This window comes from Chinchilla lanigera, unplaced genomic scaffold (assembly GCF_000276665.1).
Source record: "Chinchilla lanigera isolate Chin_1 unplaced genomic scaffold, ChiLan1.0 scaffold00048, whole genome shotgun sequence".
Lineage (NCBI taxonomy): Eukaryota > Metazoa > Chordata > Mammalia > Rodentia > Chinchillidae > Chinchilla > Chinchilla lanigera.
Genome location: NW_004955449.1, coordinates 3,962,844 through 3,987,008, shown reverse-complemented (window position 1 = coordinate 3,987,008; position 24,165 = coordinate 3,962,844). Strand labels below are relative to the sequence as shown.

Here is a 24,165-nt window from a genome sequence, read left to right as displayed (position 1 = left end):
GGCCCTGATTACATTAGACAGTTGCTGCTACATCAAAACGAAGCTCCTGGTTGATGTTTTATAATTTGAATATAGATACAAGAACAATAGGATAACCCCTTCAGGTGGCTACACACAGTGGAAATTTTTTTAAAACACTGATAAATTGGGTGTAGTGGTACATGCTGGTAATCCCAATGCTGAGGGAAGCTGAGGCAGGATTGCAAGTTTGAGTCCTGCCTAGGCAATTTAGCAAGACCTTGTCTCAAAATAAAAAGGGCTGCAGCTCATTGATAATTCCTCCTGGTTTTTATCTCCAATACTTTGAATATACATATAATAATGAATTGATTTTTAATGGTAACAACATACTAATCTGGATATAATCTGTGAACCAATGATGAAGGCATTTGGAAATTCATAAACAAATTAACAAAAGACTTCTTTTCAAAAAAGAATGAGCATGCAACTTTTCTCTAAACTGACACAGACAGTAGTCAGCCTTCAGAATCAGTGGCTATTTGGGTGACTTCTAGATATGCTGAATTTCCTTAGTTGTTCTTTAACTTATTATGGAAATTTTTTAATTTATGCAAAAATAGGGTTGTATCATGAAGCTCATGTACCACAAACACCTCTCTTCAACTATCGTGAATTCCAGTCAACTTTGTTTCACATATATCTCCACCCACTCTTCCTGTTCTCTATCAGATGGAAGCAAATCCCCCATCGAATAGCATTGCACCCATAGATGTTCTTCATCCTCAAGAACTCTTAAAAAAACACAATATCACTGTCATATATGCAAAATCATAAAATGTATAGTTTCTTGATGTTCAGTATTCAAATTTCCAATTGCTTCATACATGTCATAAACATTTTGCTTTATTTTAATTCATTTGAATCAGGATTCAGGTAAGTCCCTGACTTTGCAGCCGGTTGATAGATCTTTCTAGACAACAGATTTCCTCCTCCGTCTCTTCTTCCCCCTTGCCACTTACATGTTGAAATTATTTACTTAAAAAGACAACGCTTTCTTTCTCCCCCTACTTGACACTGAGCCATTTGATGCTTAGTGTCCGATTTTTATTGGATATAAAGACTTGAAATTGAAATCTAAACCAGGATGTTTTGTTAGCTGATAGAAATCCTAGTAGAAGAATTTTGGGGACATAAGTTGTAGCCATTTGGTAAAAGTAAGGTTTGGGGGGAATCTGTGTGCTTTGTATTTTAATGGAGGAAAGAGAGACAATTTCACTTTCTGTCAGAATTTCTTTTTCCATCTTTTACCTCTCAAATAAAGTGCGATTGCTTTTATTTGTGATTCAGTCCTGTCTTAAAAGAAACATTTGCCATTAAAAACTTTTCAAATGGGTATTGCATATATTTTAATGAATTGCCACAAAGTTCTTTATGCTGATGATCTCATAGGTTGTTGGCACTGAGAAAAGTTGAGTAAAATGAAATAATTTAAGCTATTTAAACTAGTCTACATGAACATCTGGAATCTGGCTCAATGTGGACACTGTTTACTATTTTTGATTTTCATTGTTTTTCTAAAAATTAGTATTATTTATTGGAAATTCTTGATATTGAACGACTGGCATATCCTGGTATAAAAAAAAAAATCATAGTCCAGATGTTCTGAATGAGAACTCCTCTGATTTAGTGAGGCATGGACATTCTCAGGGAAGAGATTTAGACTAGGAGCATTCTAACACTATCCTTCTCACAGTTATTTCAGAGGCAAAGGCAATTTCCTCTGGAAACATAGTAGTCAGCAAATCTTTTGCACACAAGTTCTCTGTCACACATCCCTAGATAATCTATTGTGTTGACTCCTTCATGACAGCTGAGCTGAGCCTGCGGATGTGGAGTTGAGTTTTTCAGTGAATGCCAAGTTGGCAAAAACGTGGCAACAGGCCTGAGTTTGCTGAGGACAAAATCTGTTAGAGCACACTATGGGTTGCACAGGACTTTAAAGTAGCAGAGCAATAACAATTATTGCACCAGCCATGCAATGAATAATTGAAGACTGTCTTCCCATTTCGCAGAGGATATGTGAGGTCAGCCGACCAATCAAGTTGGTTTAATGGGGCACCTAACTGTAGACCAGAAAACACACCAAAGCTTGACATCATGTTTGTCACAGAGACCCAGAGAGTGATGGAATGGCCTCAGCATCAGAATCAGAATCAAGTTCTTTCCCTAAATTTAATTTGGTCCATAGAGCTAAGAACTCTCTCTAACCCTACAGCATCTTCTCCATCAGCAGTGCTTGATTTTGGAATTAAAACCCTTGGGACATTGAGTTAAAAATTAAAACACTTATGAAAAAAATCAGGACACCACATTCTCTTTTGTAATTAAAAAATAAATGTCACAGAAGAGTTCATCTGGAAGTCAACAGATAAAATATTGGAAAGCTTGATTAGTTTCATGATACTCAATTTTTTAAAACTCAAAAACATGGTGGTTTAGAAACAGGGGTTTGTGGGGTATCATTAGAGTTAGTGGTTGGTATAGGAAGGGTCGACCTGCCCTTTCTTTTCCAGTATTCCTGGGTAGCTCTGTTAGACCACTGGGATGGAGACCTCATCAGTGTGATCTGGGAAGACAAGGCACTTGCTCTAAAGATAGCCTGAAAACCCAGGTTAACCTTGATGCTTGCCTGTTACCTCTCTAGGTCACCCTCGATTTTTCAACCAGCTTTCCACCGGACTAGATATCATTGGCTTAGCTGGAGAATGGCTGACATCAACTGCCAATACCAATATGTAAGTCTCGTATTCTTTTTGCATCAGCAAGCATGATGTATGACTGTGGCTTGTTGCTTTAAAAGTAATTCTAACTCTCCTGTTTTATTAAAGTTGCTTTTATCATTTTTTCTCTTAAAATCTAATTTTCTCACAGTTCTGTTCATAGTAGATACTTTATAAACTGTTTTGGGGATTGAATACTACAACTTAGTAAGAGTATGCTCATGAGAAAATAACTCTAGCTTTCAAAATTTAGTGTGAAATTTCATGTTAATAGATTCTATTTCTTTCACAGAAATATCTAGAAAGGTCACATTTGGGGTATGTTCTTAGTTTCTTTTCTCATCTAAGCACATTTACCCTCATCATAGCTCATATTTTCTCCAAAATTAGAGCTTCCATAAATCCACAAGTCAATTCTATCAACTTATTGCATAACTATAAAATTATAAAACAATGTTCAGCTGGTGCTGATATATTATACAGTCCTTTCAAAGTAGCTAATTATTTTTGCTGAATTTAACATTTTCACCTGTACTTATTTATGTAGACAAAGCCTTCATTTATTTCTAAATTCTTATAACTTACATAAAACTGACTCTAAGGTCCTGGGGTACAAGTACTGCCTACATAGCCTTCTTGCAGTCACCCCAATGCATCCTCTGCCACAAGTGCCCTCCCAGGACGGGTTACAGGATGACGGAGGGTCATCACAGACTAGTGACTACTGTCTTTTCTCTCTGCTCTAATGGCAATGCTGCACCAGGATCTTTCTCTACAGACCCAGTCAGTGATACCACATTTGACACCATAATATCCAGGGGGAAATAATGAAACAAATTTCTTACAAGAATTTCTTATAATCACTTTTTAAAGATCACGGTTCAGTAGATTCTGAAAAATGAATTTAGGTGAAAGAGTGGTATTGTTTAAAATGAGAAATTCCATGTGACGTCAAGACAGAATACAAGTTATTAAAGTTCAAGGTATTCTATTTTTCTTTGATAAACTATGACCAACCTTGAAGCCAAAAGGACATTTCAAGATTGAATATTATCTATACCTGTCCCAAAGGTGTCTTATGCTGTGCCTCAAAATACTAAAACTACAGTTCAGAAAAAGTTTTTAATAATTAAGGATTCTTGCATTATTTGTTAACTTAAAAGAAAGCTGACAAAACTTGAAAAGTAAATGTGACAAGTGAAGCCTTTAGGGCTAAAAGGCATAGAAAATTCAATTGATTAAAAAATGAAAACAATTTTCCTGCTCTTTGCTCACAGCCATGGGTAACTTCACAGATGTCCACATTGGATCCCTGAGATGTCAAAGGGCTGAGAGAAATTCAGGTCAAAGATACAATCAGTTGATAATCTCCTCAAACAGAAAGCTCGCATTTGCAATCTTTGTTGTACTATGATTTGTGGGATTAAAAATACATACATCAGCAAGCACAAACACCATAATATCCTAACTATAACTTCAAAAAAGATACTAATACCTCACTGTTCTGTCTACTAACACTAAGGAACAATTTAAATTAGAAAATACAGTTTCCTTGTTTGTTTGGACTCAATAATTTATAAAATAAGTGAGAAAAGCAGAGTAAAAAGTATATATTCATTAAGGCTCAAGGACACATAATAACACAGGCACTGATTTTCCCAAACATCTTTAAATGTGTATTCTGCAGACTTCTCGGCTGTAACTTCCTATTACATAAAGCCGATCTCAAGGTAAATAAAAGGAACTCACCCCTTTGAAGCATTTATAAAAATTTTAATAATCCACAGATTCTCCATTTTTTGTCTGCGTTCATAATATCAGTCCTTTTACCTCAGCTCAGCCATGAAACACTAAAATGTGCCTCAGCCATCTGAGGTCAAGGCCAGTCCAACCAAATGACACATCGTAATTGCCACTGTACTGAACAGTAGGTATTTATAAAATATGATCCGATTCCAACAGATCAATAGAGAAGGTTATTTAAAATAGTGAAATAGTTTCTGTCAGTGCTGGAGACAAGGTATTGTCTGAAGAAGTAATAACTATTCTCTAGAAATTGTTCAAAGCCAGTTTGCCTGGAAGATCATGAAATGTAGCAGCATTGTAAGAGCCTAGGCAGCATTCACTCCCTTATGAAAATTCCTTCAACAGGGAGCAGCATCTATGTCTAGAAAAGAATGGCAAAAGGATCTTTCTCCAACAGAATGTGATTAAGTTAGTGATATGCACTTAGTTATTGTTTGTCTTTTAACCTGCACTCATTGTGTTTAGGGGGCAGTGGTAATAGAGAATAATTACTATATTCCTCTGAATAGCATTTTTAAAAGAACTACCCAAAGTCCTCATTCAAGTGGCAAAGTGTAAGTGTCTGACTGTTAGTAAACAAAGAACATTTATGTTCATGCTTTTACACCTCCTTGTGCACGGAGCTCTGAGGTCTGTGCTTCTAAGCAAGGACCCAATAAATATCCAGAGAAAACTTTGCAAATGTGTAATTGTCCTTGGCATCTACAGCTCTTTTCTTCCAAAACCTCCAAGAACAACTGTGCAGGGCGAACAGCTCAAGTGTAAACAGCAGCCTGCCCTCAAACACCTGATTGCAATACATAATCTTAATGGCAGGCTCATTCGCAGCCCGTTGCCATGAGGTTATGATTTGAAGCATCTAGCGCTTTATTTTCATAGAAGTTACACAGGAGAAATTTTCTATGGAAGCTATCAGTCACCATTACTACTGAGCAGGCTGTTAGAGGGGAGCAGTTTTCATCTGTCATAGGAAAGCAGTTGTGACGTAAAAGACTTACAACTCTGGCTCTGAAACATACTAACTCTGAGATCTTAACGCAAAGCACAGAATTTCTCTGAACCTCAGTTTCTTCATCAGAAACATGGGGGGGCGGCAATATTCATCCTACAGAGTGGTCCTGAAGGCTGGAAAAGGCTGCAGCCATAAGTGCCTAAGTGTAGACAAGGCACCGTACACACACCTAGGAGAGGCAGCCACCCCACGGTCACTGTTGTCATTGAGGACTCCGTCCCTTCAGCCTTTTGCCTTTTTGCTTCTGTCTCTCCTCATCTCTGGACAACAGAGCTTCTCTAAGCTCCTCTGCCCAAGTGTATCATCTTTTAAGATGAAGATGTCTTCCTCGCCACATCTGTGAGGAGAGGAAGTCTAGGAGGACTGTCAAGATAGAAAGTCAACATGAAAGAGTATTTCTTTCTCTAATTAAAGAAGTCCTCAGTTTAACAGTCACCAGCACACAGGTTCTGTGTGCCTTTGTGATTCAGATTGTGGTATGTGGCTGTCATCCACAAAGTTATCTCATGGTGAATTCTGACTGCTGGAGCGCTAGCCGTTTCTGTGCTTTAGAACTCAGGAAGGAAAAAGTGAAGAAGTGAAGGACTGGAGGGGAAGGAAGGAAGGGAGGTGGAGGGAAAGAGGCAAGAAGGAACAAGGGAGGAAGGAAAGCGGGGAGGAAGGAAAGAGGGGAGGAAGGAAGGGGGGATGGAGGGCATGTAAAATGGGGAGCATACTCCCTACTGTAAGATCTCAGAAGTTACATACAACTTCCCATAGCAATTATTTGCCCAAAATTTAGCCCCATGGCCACAGCTAAGAAGGCTAGAAAAAATAGTCTTTGATCTGGGTAAACTGCATCCCTAAATTTAATAAATTTAATAAAGCCAGAGAAAACTGATATGGTTAGCAACCAGCAGATCTGCCACAGGGAGCTACAGTGTCCTGACACTTTACCTTAGTTCTGAGTAAATCCCATTGGGAAGGTGAGTTGGAACACAGAAAAGGGCCGATCACCTCATTACTCAATTTAGAAAGGTTCAGACCTATTCTTTAGCATCATTCCAGGAATATCACCATCTTACTGTTTAAATCCTTCAAATCTTATGTTCTTATGCTGTAACCCAAAGCTTTTGCCGATTTAGTGTCTTGTTCTCTGATTCTGAAATGTAATCTTGTACCTTGGCTTTCACATCTGAATCCGCGTTTGACCTTTGGCTTCTTCTGAATCTACATTTGACCCTTCATCTCTTGATTTCATCTGCTTTTATCTGTCATTTAGAGGAGTACCTAACCTGGGATCCAGGTAGTAAAAAAAGTTTCCTTTTATTGTACATAAAATAATGTGTATATCCTAATCTTTCACCTGGGAATAGCAACCATAGCTTTCCTAGGATTCTCAAAGTGGTCTGTGACACCAACTGAATCAAGAACCACTGCTTCAAGGCCTTCTAGAAGGCTTTGGGTGGAGGCACACACCCAACTCCAGTAATAAATATGGCCTAGCCTGGGAAGGCAGGGTGAGAAAGAGTATCAGGAACAGGGAAAAACCATGTTGGCCTGTTTGTCAGCCCTAGCTGTGGGTAAACAACCATGGACAAATCTTCTAGCTTCTAGGAGAGGCACAATATCAGGATTTAGTTCACAGGATAAGGTTGTTGTTTGCTGTGGAATAAATGGTCCTTCAGACATAGGTAGAGACTGTCAGAATGCAGCTGAGATCAACTATGAGATGTTAGAGCCATCCTAGTAAGCTATCTCAAGGTTGGGAACAGTGTCTTATAACATTTTTGTCTCCTCCATACACAGGATGTTGCCTGGCAGAGAACAGTCATTCAATAAGTATTTGTTGAACAGAACTAAAGGAAAGGATGGGGCTGGGGATTTAGCTCAGCGGCAAAGCGCCTGCCTGGCAAGCGCAAGGTCGTGAGTTCGGTTCCCGGAACCAGAGAAAAACCAAAAAAAAAAAAAAAAGAACTAAAGGAAAGGTTTAGGAATCAAGTAGCTAGCATAGATGAGGAAATAGAAAGAAATGAGATCAGTTGGTCCCTTAATTGAATTCAGGATTCTTGTTGCTGATTCTGAGAATAATGGCCATGTTCTGGGTCCTTAAGTAGTAAGACAAATTCCTGAAAATTTGGGTTCTGAATTGATTTTAATCATGAAGCACGGAGTTGCACCAAGACCCCTGTGCTCGGTACCATACCTTTTCCCTTCCCTTTGTGGTTCCTGCCTGGCCCTCTAACACAGACTTGCCTCTAACTCCACTTTCATGCAGTCCCCCTTATATACACTGTGGTATATAACTCCATTTGTTCCTTGCCTTCCTCCAGAGTGCTGTCTTATTTGGTATTGTGAGATTGTAGCACCTACACTGCCACCAGTACGTCTTCACCATACAAAGAATTTTACCATTCCAACATTTCCGAAAATCAGTGGAACCAATGATAGTACATTTGTCCAAGGATGGGTGGAAGCGCATCATGAGTTTGCCTCTTAGTCCGCTCAGCAGCACAGGCTAAACCAGGAACCCTTCTCTTCTTCTTCCTTTATCAGGCCATCAGACATGAGTGTTGGTTGCTACGGTGATGGGGCTCAGAGCAGAACCAAAGCATGATTGTGACCTCCAGAGGTGATGGTAACTGAACACATGGTTTCCAAGGGTCTTCCTCCTAAATTTCCAGGGGCCTCTCAAGGAAAACGGGCATATTCTTTTGGAAACAAAATTCTTCTGCCAACAGACATATCCTGAGGATCCTACAATGGCTTTCTCATCCTTGCAAATAGATTTTCTGAATAACTAAAAAGCAAGAATCGCCATGAGTCCTTGACTTTGTCACTCAGCCCAAATGCACACACCAATGCTAACCCCTCCCCGTATCACTTGGCTGAGTTAGCCTAGGCATCTCTCTTCAGCAAGGATGGTCTGAGCCTAGCAAACAGGCTCTAATGCCTAAGGAGTGCAAGCAAAAAGAGAAAGACAAGAAGCCTCAGAGCTTAGTAAATATTTTTTGTTCTGACTTAGCTATCTGTGGCTAGACTTTCCTTGATTTCTCCTAGGCCCTGTTTGGTACCATGATCTTGTTCCAATGACTACTCTACCATAATGTGACTTGGCATTGAAAAAAAGCATGGCTTGCAACTTTTACATCAGTTTGTTAGGACACAAATGTAGCCTGGAAGGAGATCTGATGCCCACAGCTGGCTGTGTGTGCCAGCTGACCATCTTCTTGTTATTTATCATTTATAATTATGAAATCATCGCTTATAATTGTTCTTGACAGATATTGACTTTAGGATATTACAGAGACATACTTGTCCTTGGGGATTATCAGTAGAAAAACTATGTAGATAATGATATTGAAATCCTTAAGACACGGGTCAATATTTCCAATTATCTTCACAGTTAGCTTTCAGATGTTTACACTGTTTTCAAAAGATAGACTTTGGATCTGGCTTTTATAGATTCTACACATGAGAAACTGGCAGTCTTTTTTTAATGTTGCAAACCAACTGTAAGTAAAATTTAAAATACATTTTTTTCAAACGATATTTACATTGTCCTGCAATTTGAAAGATAAAAGACCCAGAAAAGTCATTCTCTTTCCTTCTGTTACTCTAGGTAAACCACCCCTTAAACAGATAAGAATCTATTTTTCTCTTGATAACCCAGGCTAGGTTCTGACATTTTATGACTGGTAACTTAATGCATTTCCAAGAAATTAATTGCTTTAGTTGCTTTTTTTGTTTTGTTTTTTTTAAGACAGTGTCTCGGTATGTAGTTCAGACTGGCCTTGAACTCACTATATAGCCCAGGCTGGCCTCTAACTCACAGCAATCCTCCTGTCTCAGCCTCTCGAGTGCTGGGACTACTGGTGTGAGCCACCATGCCTGGCTCTTTTTAGTGGTTTTGAGCACCTTATTTTAGAACCCAAATACAAGAACTAAACCAATCACATGTGTTCCCAAAATAAGTGACTTGACTTCTTTATTTTCATCCTTTCCCTTACCACCTTTTTAGGTTTACATATGAAATTGCACCAGTGTTTGTCCTCATGGAGCAAATAACACTTAAGAAGATGAGAGAGATAGTTGGATGGTCAAGTAAAGATGGTGATGGGATATTTTCTCCTGGTAGGTTTCTCTTGTCTTCCTCTGACTGTCCTCCAGATTTATAGTGTGGATCCTCGGGATTCTTGGGACATTCAATAAAACACAAGCTTGTGGAAGCATAATGACCTTTAAAAGATTTTTTTGACACTCTGCCTGCCTGTCATTGTCAGAATGAAGGCTAGCAAAAATCCCACATTCTCTATGAAGTAATCCACAAAGTCTATGGCTAAATCTGTACAAACTCATAAAAGCTGAGTCCAGGTCATGAGAAAGACACAATATCAGTGTGATGTGCTGGGTTTCAGTGGATCGAGTTTAACAATGAATTGATTGACTTCAGCCTAAAGAGTACCTATCTACTTTGAATCTGTAGCTCAAAGGAGATACAGTAAGAATCTGTACAACAAGCACAGGTATCCTTGGAGGTAGGGAGAAGCTGCAGATGGTGTCAGAGTCAGTGTGACTGGGGAGAGAAGAAGCAATACAATTGTTCAGGCTGTTCAAGCAAACCATGCATTTGCCTGTATCGTTCTCAGGTAATTGATACATAAGTGGCTATTTTATGTGGCTAGACATACCTAATTATCTCAGTTCTTCTGTCTTTATTTCCGTAAACATGCATTTGTTTTTATTTAGAGAAACTTAGAGCTCTCCTCAATGACTCAATAACTCAGTCGGCCTGTTCTTTGAAGAGAGCACCCAGGCTGATAGCCAAGCAATGTCACTGTGTTCCTTTTATAGGTTCCATTACTTTCTCTTTCTCTGTCATTTTGAACTGAGGGAACAGATTCGTCTTTGTTCAGTAAATAGACTGAACAGAAAGTGGAAGCTGGAAGGTTGTAACTCACCCATCTCTTTGAAGCCACTGCCTCCTCCTCCTCTTATATTTTCGTCTGGCCTGCTAGTGGGAGGGGCACTGGGGTAGTGACCTCTAGTCAAGTTACCTACATACATAGCTTTGGGAGTGAGTGTGACCACCTGTATTCCCAGAGCAAAGGGTCCAGAGGCAAGCCCTGGCCATAGGGAAGCCAGCCAAACCAGTCTGGGTATTATCTTTCTTGACCTGCTTCATCTTGAGACTGCAGCTCAGCCTTTTTATTAGAAGCAATAATGAAGGAGCCCCAACCCCTCCAACTCTGTCTGCTTGGTGATAGGGGGAGCCATATCCAACATGTACAGCATCATGGCTGCTCGCTACAAGTACTTCCCGGAAGTTAAGACAAAGGGCATGGCGGCCGTGCCCAAACTGGTCCTCTTCACCTCAGAACACGTGAGTCGGGGGCTCTTGCTCAGGGGTTGTGGTGGTTTCCGAGGGACTACCTAACTGTTAACCTCAAGGGTCTGTTTGTTGCAGAGTCACTATTCCATAAAGAAAGCTGGGGCTGCACTGGGCTTTGGAACTGACAATGTGATTCTGATAAAGTGCAATGAAAGGTAGGCAGGGGAGAGTGACTATTAGGTTCTTGATGTATTAAATGTGTTCATCTGTTAAATTTGTTTTATTGTGCTTAAGGACTGGCTCAGTGCAGTGTGCCAAGCTGCTAATGGTCTGTTGAAAATATCCGATTAAATTACTTTTGCTGCGGCTGAAGTTTTTTCTCATGTGCAATCTCATTGATTCTTCATTTTAATTTCTCTCATTTTACAATAATTACAGGGGGAAGATAATCCCAGCTGATTTAGAGGCAAAAATTCTTGAAGCCAAGCAAAAAGTATGTACAATACAGTGCATCTAAACTCCAGTGATTATGAATTGTTAAAAATACCTTCTTTCTGGCCTAGATAATAAAAATCTTTGCTAATGTGAGATAATTTTATTGCTTCTAAAATTCTATTCTCAGGTATTTGATTGTTTCTAACTATGAAATGATTTGACCTCAAAGCTGTGTCTATAAAACATCTATTTTTGTTTTGGATAAATGAAAAACTTAGTCGTTAAGCCACTTGTCTTCTTCATGGCAAATGATCAGTTGCTATTCCTCAATAAATCAATAGGCATCTTGAATATATTTGATCTTCTTGCTTGTTCCTTATTAGACATATCCTTATTTTAATAAATGCTATTTTGGCCAGGTGTAGTAACACATGCCTATAATTCCAGCACTCGGGAGGCTGAGGCAGGAGGATCACCTAGAGTTCAAGGCCTGGCCTACACAACGAGACTCTGTCTCTAAATAAATAAATAAATAAATGCCATTTTACCTTAGTACTCTGTTTAGCAAAGCTCTTCCATGCCCTAGCAGATGACCCATGGTACTTAGCTAATCCAGCCTCAACAAACTTAATTAAACACAAAAATTTCACAGAACATATGTATCCCCAAATCACTACCAGGTAGCTGTCAGGCCATTTGCCAACACATTGTTGTTATGGTTTCCTTCTTGTACTTCCTTCTCTAATTTAGCTGTTTTACCGTGTATTAGTGTTTTGCCTTTCACAGTGTATAGACCTGTTTTAAAAAACCAGCAAGGCTTCCATTGAACTATTACACCAATACACACAGCACAGCACAGACCTACAAAGACCAATGGTAGGTGCTATTCAGAAGTGAAGTATTTGTAGTAATATCTTCTCTTTATTCCAAACACTTACTATTACTTTTTTATTTTTTGCCATAGAACTCATCCCTGTCAAACACACTGTATCTTTTGTTTATTTAATTCTATTACCTGTCACCCTGCCCCCTGCTAGAACATAAATTCCACAGTGCCAGAATCCTTCATCTGCCAGGCTCACTCCTGTATCTATAGCACCTACAACTGAGCCTGGTATAGGAAAGCCACTAAAAATAATCTGTTGAATAAATGAATGAGTGAGTAAATGAGCCAAGAAAAAAATACTACCAGACATCGTACCTGATACTGCACCAGCTGGGTGGGTCACTATTTAAAATAAATGCCGTTGCAATTCTTCTACTTCGTGTAAATGAGAAAGTCTGAAAGCACTAACCAGCTCTCTCTCTCTCATCTTGTAGGGATTTGTCCCTCTTTATGTCAATGCAACTGCTGGCACGACTGTTTACGGAGCTTTTGATCCAATACAGGAGATCGCAGATATTTGTGAGAAATATAACCTTTGGCTGCATGTCGATGTAAGTGATATAATTCACAGAGCAGCCCAGTCCACTGGGGGAGGGAGGTAGAAATGGCTCTGCGTTATGATTTGCCTCAAGCTGCTCCCAACACCCCAGCTGGCCCGTTCTGTACACTATATTAGTTCTGGCTCTTCCCCGGCCTCCAGCCAGCCACTCATGACTGGTACCTACTGTAGGCCTGTTCGCCCTCTGGGATGCATCCAGCTCCTTGCTGGCCAATCTCTGTCTTCTGTGGTTCCCCCTAGAGCACGGTTTCCGCTGGCTTCCCAGTTTGCTTTGTTTGGACTAATGGCTACAAAGTAAAATGTAGCTCATTTCAGGGGGAAAAAAAAATGTAAGATAGAGTATATAGAAAAGTGGCCATGAATGTGAACATTTAGCTACCCGCCTGCTGCCCAGGCATCTATGATACATTTCCGAAAAGAATGCCTATCTGCTACATGCAGGAAAAATCAGGAAGCATATGGAAGGCATTTTCAGCTAAGAAATACAATGCTAAACTTTTCCAGCAATCCAAATGGTGCATGTCGATTTGTGTGACTAGGTGTATATTTTTCCTTCTCTCTGTCCACTCTCTTGGGGATTTAACTTCTCATAATGGACACTGGTGAGATCTGTCCTGTTGCTGAACAAATGACTGAGAATGGTGTGTCATACAACATGCCAAGCTATTCACTAGACATGCATCATGGTCCCACACATGATGCTACTGCTGGAGCTTTTGGGACCTGCCGGGAACTGCTGCTTTCTGAGTTTCCTGGGTGCTGTTAGAATTCTACTGTAGGAAGAGGCAGATAGTGTGCCAGCCTATGTGTTGCTTCCAGAATCTCCATGGCTCCCTGGAGGGCTCAGGGTGGCCCTACTTCCCCATAGTACTCTGGGCCTTCGTATCTTGCCCCTCAGAGTACCATTCTGACGTTATACCGGAGGAACTTTTGGCAAAGAAATGACAATGGCGGATAATCACAACGCCCTGAGCTAGCTGGACAATCAGCACAGTTTCCTGTTGTCAGAGAAGCTTGTTTTTCACCTTTTCCCTTCTCCCTCATGTTTTACTAGAGGTGTGGAATGACTGACTGGGTTTAGATTCTTCAGTGTCGCTGCTCCTCTCCCTCTCCTTTCTCTGTCCTCACAGGCTGCCTGGGGCGGTGGGCTGCTCATGTCCAGGAAGCACCGCCATAAACTCAGCGGCATAGAAAGGTACGGGCGAGCTCGCTAGGCCTCCCTGCATCCAGAGCATTCCACACACTGTGCTCTAATGTCAGCCTACACCTCCCCCAGCCCTGGTTCCCAACATCTTATATCAGTCTGACTAAGTGCATGTTAGTTCAGCAGGCATTTACTGAGCACTTATTTTATGACTGATTTCCCAATCCAAGAAGGCCTCAGTGAGTTCACAGTTTAGAAAGACACAGAAGCTAGTACTTACCACACTATGGGCATTAACAGTAGGTGAAATTGCAAGTGTCTTGGTTGGAGAAAAGAGAGACTGATCTGCGTGGGGAACTGGAGGCTGAATCATAATTTGCGTGGGTACAGGAAAGCCCACTGATTCTTTTTGTTTTTCTTTCTCAGTAAGCTCGATGAGCTCTGGGAAAGCAGCAAGACACTCAGCTCCCCCTTATCTCAGCAGATACTGGGATACAGGCAAGAAGCCAGGACTTGGGAAAGGATATACCAGGCAGCAGGAATAGCATGTGCAAAGGTCCTGAGATGAGAACACTTGTAGCAAGCTGGAGGACCATCAAAGACACTAGAAGGGCTAAGCAATGTGGGAGGGGTAGGAGCAGACTAAGATTGGAGAAATTGATGGGGAGCAGGAACCACAAAAGCCCACCAGTGACATCTCTCACAGTAGGGTCTCTGGATTTTATTGCTGCTGCCATGCCTCCTCCCTTCTGTGTCAATTTTGGAAGGCCAGGGTCAGGGTGAAAGAGACTGATTCTTTGAAGCATAATTATATGACCCTATAACTTGGAGGATAATACAGTAAGTGTAGATGAAGATAATACAGTAACTATAGATTTCTCTGGCAGTGTTCATTTTTCATCCTTGAATCTAGGAAAACTTAAAACTTTCTGCATGCTAGACTTTCTTTTTTAACATTTTAAAGCATATGTGTCTTCTAAACTGAGTCTATATCATGTCTTTCCCTTTCTATTTGTAACAGCACAGAATCATTATTTCAGACCTTTTAGACATTAAGATAGTCTGTGAGATCTAGATATATTTGTAATGGCTTCATAGAATGATAGCAATGGGAAAATTGATTGAATTCACTACCTTCCAACTATGGCTTGACACACATGCTTTCTCATGAGATCAGCACTTTTTCATGAAATCAGTTAACTCTTTGGGACATTTCACAGGTCTCATCATCAGGTTTTCCTGCTTACATACTTAGGGGAAAATACTTCAGACCTTTCTCCTTTGTCCTTGAATTGCAGTACACATATGTACTAACTGAGTTCCCCTCTAAAGGACCTAAATCAGACAAAGACGTTAAAAATTCTCAATTTTTAACGCTAGGAGAGTGGAGGCAGTATAATTCGGAGGCATTTGCGATGTCAGGGGAAACACTCTTCACAGGTATTGAAACACAGAGTCCAGCTGTGGGCCATCAGGAAGGTCTCTGTAACCCACTGAAGTAAGTTACCGAAGTTGCAATCATCAGACATTATACTCAGTTGTTTCTGTGATGTCCTAGTGTGCTCCTTAACCATCTAATTGTGTCTGACAGAGTGATGTGGTTGCTTGGAGACCATGCTGGTTAAGCTAGCATTGCATCCCAAACTGGCAAAACCATGCTTGTTTAGCATTTAAACAACATTGCTAAGTAGTTAAAGTCTAAAATATTCCAGTGGATTCTTGCTGTCAGGTGTCATTCTTTGTTCTACCCATAAGTACCTAGGTGTACCTCATCAGCCCATTTTATAAATAAGAATAGAAAGAAAGAAATCCAAAGTCTGCTCTGCAATCAGACTCCCTAGACTGGTAGTGTGACTTTATATATTTAACATATTTGTACGTCAGCTTGTTTGCCTACATAGAGTCGTAGTATCTATATCAGGGGATTGTGGGGAATTATATATTGTGAGAATTATGTATTCCAGACAGTACTATAAGCATTTTGTATTTATTAACTCATTTTCATCCTTCAATTCTGTGAGACAGGCATCCCATTTTACAGATGGAAACCCTGAGGCACAGAAAAGTTGTAAGATGGCCCACCTAGCAAATGTCAGAGCGAAAATTCAGACTTGGATAGCCTGGCTCCAAAGCCTGAGTTGTTAACCACAGCACCATAGTGATACCTACCTAAAGCTCTTAGAACAACAGGACACATGATGAGCTCTTTAAAAACAGCAGCAATCATTGATAGCAGTTACACAGAAGATGCCATCTGCAGTGTAATGCTCCAGGACTGCCTGCAAAAAATGTTTCCTACTTGATTAGTCAGTTTAGGAGAAGAGCACAGAAACCATTTGTGACTTGAGTGGAGATGGGTGACGTCTGCTTTGACAGCACAGTTGCCTCTCTCACTCCAGCACTTTGTCCTCAGAGCATCATGTGCTTCTTTCAGAGCCAACTCAGTCACCTGGAACCCGCACAAGATGATGGGCGTGCTGCTCCAGTGCTCGGCGATTCTCGTCAAGGAAAAGGTCTGTACCCCCTCCAATGGGCAGACGGCCTGCCCGGAGGCTTTTCACAGCCTTGCCTGTGGCAGCCCCGCCTGACATGGTCATGCTGTCCTTCCCGGTCCTCATAACTGACCCTCATTGCCCTCTTGGCTGTGGCTGTCACCTCCTTCTTCATACAGTGCTCAGAGCCCGGAAAGTGACAGAATCACTGTTTAATTGCTTATTCCTTTGTGTACACAAACATGTGAAGGATTAGGGGAGACACCCAATCGATTTTGTCCTCATTGAGAACAAAGTGCTCACTGGAATGTACTTTGAATTCTTGGTGTGAATCCATGGTTGCAGGAGCTGAAATAAATTAGACAAAATAAGAACTACAAATACCTGCTGAGGACAATGGGGAACGTGGATGGAAAGCTCCTGTACATGAGTGACAGCCGTATTCCCTTCTTTGTGCACCTAGCAGTGGGATCCTGCTCTTCGGTGCATTGTTGCTTCATAAGCTGCAGCACGCTGAGCACCCCCATGTCTGCCCCCAGCCCATAGGAGCAGGAACCCACTCGGGCTCTTTCTTTCACTTGTATGTAGAGCCTCCCTTAACTTCATCAGCGACCTTGCAAAGGTTGGAAGACTGGTGGGGGCTGGGGGAGGCTTTTGGATGAGCAAATTCTCCACAGCATGAGAAAATCCCGCCCAGTTAGGAGGTTTATATTCCAAACCCCTACCCACTCAGTGCCATAGTGCTTCCCAGCCAACGCCCACACTTTTCCAAATGTCCTTGGAGGGAGAGGGGGCCCTTGTTGTAGGCATCCTAGGCAGAGTGACAGAGAATAAAGGGGAAAAGTTTTTTTCCAAGGGCGATTTTAGAGAAGAGCATCAGGACAAAACTGAGGACTCTGAAAGCCACCAGAAGAAAGGCCGCATGTGACCCCAGACCCTCTTTCTAGCTGTGTCTCTGATCCCTGAATACAGATGTCCACATCTTGATTCCCACATAGGGGATACTCCAAGGATGCAACCAGATGTGTGCCGGGTACCTCTTCCAGCCAGACAAGCAGTATGATGTCTCCTACGATACTGGCGACAAGGCAATTCAGTGTGGCCGCCATGTGGACATCTTCAAGTTCTGGCTGATGTGGAAAGCAAAGGTATGAAAGGGGAAATCCGAGAAATAGAGCAGGAGTATAGTATGCAGACTGGCTGGTGAAAGAGAGGCTGTGTCACAGATGATGTAATTATGAGTCTAATCAGTATCTAGATAATTGAGCTCACTCTATTTGCTTTGTGAATGAAATAACTATCTTATGTCACAGTCTCCTTCAGTTCAGTCTCCTCGGTTTGAATTATTGTGAAACTCTCTTACGACTTTCTCCTGTAACAACTAAAAATTATGCCAGTGAAGGAATTTCTACAGCAATCTTTAGGGGTGCTAAAATTATTTGGTGTAGATATAAAGAAAGAGATAAAAGATAAACACTACTGCATCACTCTGCAGAATCCCGAATTACTTTATGAGGCTTCTCATCATGGAATATATATGACAATTTTAAGTTCTATTTAAATGGTGGCTTCCCCATTATTTGTACTTTATACAGTATTCTGGAAATTGCATTTAAAGAAATTTTCTTTGGTGGTGCAGGGGACTGGAAACTGTGTACTTTAAGAAATCCTATTGCCAGACTGAAGCATGCTATGTTGGCAGTCATTAACCTCTTCAGTTATAGTTCTGTATATAGGAAAAAAAAAAAACTATTGGAATTTCTCCCAAAATATAAATAAGGGAGAAGATCACCACTCGGCTGTTTCAAAAGTTTTTATACACTCAAGTAAAGACTTTTTTTTATTTTTATTTTACAGCTTTACATCACATCGCTTTTATTTACCTACTAGAGACTCATTTCAATAATTTCTGTGTTTAAGAATGGGACCACCTAATACCAAAACAACCAGGTTTTTCAGCAAAATGTCTAGTGAAGCATTTCTTCTGTATGAAATCTTTGGCAGGTCATTAGTTTTTTCCTCATTAAGTCATTTGTCTTAATATAGAAAGAGTCAGAGTTTGATTTCTTTCACAGAGTAATCACAGATCTTTCAAGCGTATAAGCAATAAGAGGAGGCACCTATAATTTGGAAATACTGTAATGACCACATGGCCTGTCACAGTAATCTGTGTTTTCATTTTGCCTAACAGTAGCCTCTTGAACTGTCTTCAGGGGATTTGGCCCAGAGTGCACTGGCTGCAGAGCTGGGATCCTGGCACAGGCTTTGTCCCCAGTGGACACTCAGCAGGGATGCCACTTGGGGAGGCTCACGCTTTCCCAGTGTTGGACTCTGCCCAGGCCCATTAGCCATCCACAAGCCAGCCTTGTGCATCTGCTCTCCTTGTTAACACCAACCCACTCAACAACCCTCATGATGTTGTTAGTAATCAGCCAACCTGGCTTTTGAAACTCACGCTCAAGTAGTCTGTCAATAGTTGGAGCTAGTACAATCTCAGGGGATATGAGACCAGTGGCTTCCCCATCTGCCTGCTTGCCTGTCACAGGAAAGGAATAATACTGGGTTATGTGGAAGGTAGCCTGCCTCTGAGCTTGTGTGGCGTGCTTGGCCGGGACTTACTGCTGGAAAAAATAGGTTCAAAGGCAGTCTTTCGAAGTTTCTGTAATAAAGAAACAATTGCTTGTTCTCCCAACCTATGTGGACCAATATAATAAAAATGAATTGCTAGAAAAATGAAAGCTGAAACTTACAAAGTACAAGCTGCTTTTTAAAAATTAGAGTCAATAGACCTAAAATTACTCTGTCAAATTGCTTTAAAAGTTTCTTAATGCCTAATCTCAATTTCTATCCTCATGTCATCCCAAATCAGTTGTAGTTTGTGGACTGGCCTCTGTCCAGATGTGATACTGTGAGTAGCACTATCCTAAAGCAAGCCAGAAATGGGCTTTGAGTCCAGGCTGTGCATAACAAGCAGAAAGCTAAAAGCTCTATCGAGAGCAATTGTCCAGAGAATGGAGCACCCTCAAAAGAGAAGATAGGACGCTTCATTTTATTGCTGTAGAGCTAAGAAGGTGCACATATTCAAGTACATGGTTCTTCTTATCTCCATGAACAGTCTTTCCTACATTCTCCTAGACATAGGACAGCATAGCCTTCCCAAAGGCCCATCGCAGGGAAACACACCTGACTGTCACCTTTTCTCTTTCAAACAGGGCACCGTGGGATTTGAAAATCAGATTAACAAATGCCTAGAACTGGCTGAGTACCTCTATGCCAAGATTAAAAACAGAGAAGAATTTGAGATGGTTTTTGATGGTGAGGTAGGTTGTCACCATGGGCCAGATACATAGCACTTCCAGAAAAACTATGAGAGGATCTCTTGAAGCCACGTTTTCCACACTGTCATAAGCTCCTTCTGGATTTTTATTTTTACATACTCTTCATTTAATGCTTGCCATGTTTGTGAACTCTCCTCCGAGAGATTGGGATGACTTTTCCCTTCAGCTCTTCTAAAATCATGCAGCTCCGAGCTAGCCCTTTGCAGACTAGAGGTCTTGCCATGGCAGATCCAAATCCTTCATCATTCTTGGGTTTGTCTTGAGTTGACCTCCATGATAAAATGATTCTCAGTTCCAAGAAGCCTAAAGGATGGTTACGTTCTTACCTCCCAAGACTGGCTTTAAAATGAGGTTCTGCTCTATAGAGATTATGAGAAAAGCCGAATAACATGGTCTCTGACCTGAATTCACACCCCAATTGCACAGTAAAGTATTTGTCACAACGGTGTTTACTGTCTGCCATGCGCCAGACTCCGTGCCAGGGGCTGGCTTATGTAGTATTGCCCAAAACACATACTATCTCTGCCCTGATGGTGCTCCCAGTTGAATAAAGACAGATGGAATCAGAGTCAGTGCCAATAAAAGAAAATCCGCTCATAATTCAGTGTAATGTAACCACTTAAAATCCAGTATAAGGTAACAGCATCTACATTTGGCATTTGTCTCTCAGGCAGCCTAAACTATTAGGAAAACACCCAGGAGTCACCACATGAGTGCACAAAAGCTCTGAGCATTAACGTCACTGGTCTGCTGTTCATCCATCTCACCTATGGGACTTTACTCTGATTCTTCACACTATCTTAAACATTCTACCAGCAGATGAAAAAAAATTCAACTTCTAACAAGGCAGTTAGAGGCAGGCACAGTGCTGGCAAACAGCAACTAGGCAGGAAATTGAAAAACCACATCAACAATGCAATAATTCAGTGTCAATAAAATTATCTTGGGAATTTTCTATATGTGCGCCACTACAAAGGGCAAGATAAATAATGCCTTTTTTCCAATTATCTAAATATAATTTTTAACATTTCAGTGTTTAAAGGTGGTGACTGTAGTTAACAAGAAAACTGCTTGTGGGAATTGCTATCTTGCCAGATATGATTGGATAACGCGGGCGTTTTTCTTCCTAGTGTACGTAGATACAACACTGCCTTCTAGGCATTCGGGGCTCTTTTTCAGTCTGAGAAACTTCCCCGAAGGGCGCATGCTGACGGGTTTTGGAAGTCTTATCTTAAGTTACCATAACTTGGTTTGTGGGTTTCTTTGCTAAAATCTCTGCAGCCTGAGCACACAAACGTCTGTTTCTGGTATATTCCACAAAGCCTCCGAGGTGTTCCAGACAGCCTTGAGCGACGGGAAAAACTGCACAGGGTATGGGTTTGCTTTTGTCTCACGCAGTGAGGGAGAAATAAAAAATAATGTCTTAAGGTGCCAGTAATGGTATGTGGGGGAGCCACCTTGAATTACATTTTTCTTGGGGGTGTGTTGTTCCCTTGCAATTGGTCAGACCTCTTTATTATGGGGGCTCCATGCAAAGCAAGTGAATGATGTACATGTTCCTGGGAGCATTTTACATTAAACTGTATCTGCTATAATATGTTTTTATTAAGTTCAAGTCTACTCTATTGCTGATGCATTTGAACTGATTTCTATATCTAGTTTATATAATATTTAGGGTTGTTGATATTGTGTTTAATTTATGTAACATTTCATTCATCCAACCGTTGAACAAATGAAGACAGCTAGATATAGTTTTGGCTTTTGGGGGGTGGCTTGCATGTTGGTATAAGCACAAATAGTAAAAAGCAAGTTGAGTTGAACTGTTAAAAAGGGTGTGTGTGTTAATATCCACTTTGAGTTTTGTTTTGCATTACCAGGTGGCCCCAAAGATCAAAGCCCTCATGATGGAGTCAGGCACAACCATGGTTGGCTACCAGCCTCAGGGGGACAAGGCCAACTTCTTCCGGATGGTCATCTCAAACCCTGCTGCCACCCAGTCTGACATCGACTTCCTCATTGAAGAGATAGAAAGACTGGGCCAGGATCTGTAGTTGCTCTTTGCCAAACAGGAGTTTATAGGAATGCCCTTTCCCCTTGGCACTCTAGAACAAACCTAAGTTACTGAAACACATAGGCCACTTCATTGAAGGAAAATATAATACCCTGAAGAATACTTGTTTCAACCTTATTAAGCTTGTTTGTTAGCAGGAAATACTGTTCTTTTTAAAAAGTTGCACATTAGGGACACAGTATATATGTACAGTTATATATACCTCTCTCTATATATATATATGTATAGTGAGTGTGGCTTAGTACTAGATCTCAGCATGTCTCCCGCCCCAAGAGAATTCACTTTACTTTCAGCAGTCACTGAGGGGCTAAACATGCTGCAAACCAGCTCACCCAACAACCACAAGGAAGATGGTCTCCAGAATGCTGTGTCCTAGGCACCAAAGGTGACACTGTCGGTGGGAGTTGACCTCTTTGCCAGTGTTTCTCCCACCTGAAGCATGATAGATGTGAAAAAGCACTACTAGGTGACGACAGCCATGCCCTCCCTATTGGTCCCCTGTTAGGGGAAAACAATAACAGAGTCATTCTTACTGGTGTACCATTATTGTACTTTCAGAGATTACTTTGTGTAGATGGTGTACATTACTGTTGTCTGACCTGGATAGGGGGAGATGTGTAATGATTTCAAGACTGTTTAACTGTAGGTCAATGAAATATTTGCTGATTTATATTCAGAGATTTACCACATTAAAAAGAGGCATCTTGTATTTTCTTCTCATTTGTAATGTATCTTATTTATATATTAATGAAATAAGTTCTGAATACTGTTTATGGTATTTTCGTGCATTTGTGAGCCAAAGAGAAAAGATTAAAATTAGTGAGACATATTTATATTAGAGTGCCCTTAAAATAATGATTTAAGCATAAGTGTACTGTCTAACGCTGTACATTGAGTCGTGTATATGGAAATTCTCTTACTTCGGTAGCATCTGCTCTTCTCTTACCCTGTCTGGCTGTGTGTCTGGTGTTCTCAATGCTTTTCTAGTAACTGTTGGATAATAACTAGATCTCCTGTAATTTTGTAGTTGTTCATGACCAATCTCTGTGACTCGCTTAGCTGAAACCTAAGGCAATGTTTCTGAAGATCTCTGATAAATCGACTAGTCTCACAACTGTTTTTCAAGGAAACGAAATCCACACTGTGCGTTTTAGAGTATGCAAGAAAAATATAAATAAATATATTCTCCATGGAGAATTTGAACAAAATGTTCTTCTAGTCTGTGCTTCTTATAGAAATTTCCAGTTGTGGTTAGTCGGGTCACCCACAGCCAATTCATTGTCCACGAACTGACATTCAATGATGTATCTTTAGTGAAGTGACACCTAACCCACTGTCATAGGCCCCTGAGCCCCTTGCCTATAAAATCCTTAAATAAAATTGGTTGAATAAAATTGACTATTCATGCCTTGAGGAAGAAGAGACCATCCTTCTTCCCATTTTCCTGTTTTCATCTTAGAGCTTCACCCATTCACTCGGGTATTTTCTTCCTCTGTATCAGGCACTGAGGTTACAGTAGTACACACAGTAGACAAATAGTCCTTCTAGTGAGGATCTCATATCATTTGGCATCATGGTATTTGAATGCCTGTAAGATCACAGATCTGTTATGCCTTCTTCCTGTATATCTTATCCAGTGGTCTCAATTCATTTCCTTCAGAAATATATGTTTAGTGCTGGCTCATTAGGAAATAGGGCTCAGTTTCTATGCTATCCTATTAAGGTATAATGAATACCATCTATCTCATTCATTTGCCATATGAGTTTGCTATTAGCACATGTAAGGATTAGCGCAGAGTCCTTCCTAATGCTGATTTCATGTTTAACTATAGAACTCAACAAACTGGATTCCATAAAGAGTGACCATGAAGCCACTGTATTCTTTCTCTTCAAATCCATCCTAGATGCTGATTTTTTTCCCCCATGCCCTTATTTGAATTCAGGACAATCTTACAGGTTTTCTGGACTCTCAGGCACAAGAGTGTCATTTTAACAATTGAAGGCCAAGCTCAGTGTAATAAGCAAGGCTTGCAATGGTTAGACAGTAGGGCACTCCTCTCCTCCCTGGTCTGTTGGGGTAGGCTAGAGTGATAGGGAGCGGCTCATAGTTGTCTGGGATCACTTCCTTCTTCCACTCTTCCAGCTCCTCTCTCTAGCAACTGTATTTGCTCATGTGGGGTCAGGCCCAGAAAGTGTTAAAGTAACAAAGGCACAGTTTTATACAGCTGTTAAATTGCCATTTGGCATCTGGGCCCTTAGCATAGGAGATTGTTTTTAAGCGGGACAATAATTTAGAAGGGATGAAGTTTTTTTTTTTTTTTTTAATTAAGGAAAATTCACTCTTTATGTGTGTGTTATGTAGTTTTCTGG

The 24,165-nt window shown here is 40.7% G+C and overlaps 1 protein-coding gene across 1 annotated transcript in view; it reads left to right on the top strand.

The window, feature by feature from the left end:
* Gad1 (glutamate decarboxylase 1 (brain, 67kDa)) overlaps window positions 1-23,003 on the top strand; it is a 37,845-nt gene extending 14,842 nt beyond the window's left edge. Inside the window, exons 6-17 of the mRNA XM_005393242.2 lie at window positions 2,666-2,756; window positions 9,560-9,672; window positions 10,806-10,921; window positions 11,006-11,085; window positions 11,309-11,363; window positions 12,626-12,742; window positions 13,881-13,945; window positions 16,329-16,407; window positions 17,385-17,534; window positions 19,599-19,706; window positions 21,006-21,095; window positions 21,602-23,003. Of these exons, the coding sequence (XP_005393299.1) occupies window positions 2,666-2,756; window positions 9,560-9,672; window positions 10,806-10,921; window positions 11,006-11,085; window positions 11,309-11,363; window positions 12,626-12,742; window positions 13,881-13,945; window positions 16,329-16,407; window positions 17,385-17,534; window positions 19,599-19,706; window positions 21,006-21,095; window positions 21,602-21,775 (1,238 nt within the window). The 3' untranslated portion in view covers window positions 21,776-23,003. The remainder of the gene's footprint in view (window positions 1-2,665; window positions 2,757-9,559; window positions 9,673-10,805; window positions 10,922-11,005; window positions 11,086-11,308; window positions 11,364-12,625; window positions 12,743-13,880; window positions 13,946-16,328; window positions 16,408-17,384; window positions 17,535-19,598; window positions 19,707-21,005; window positions 21,096-21,601) is intronic.
* The last annotated feature ends 1,162 nt before the right edge of the window (window positions 23,004-24,165 follow it).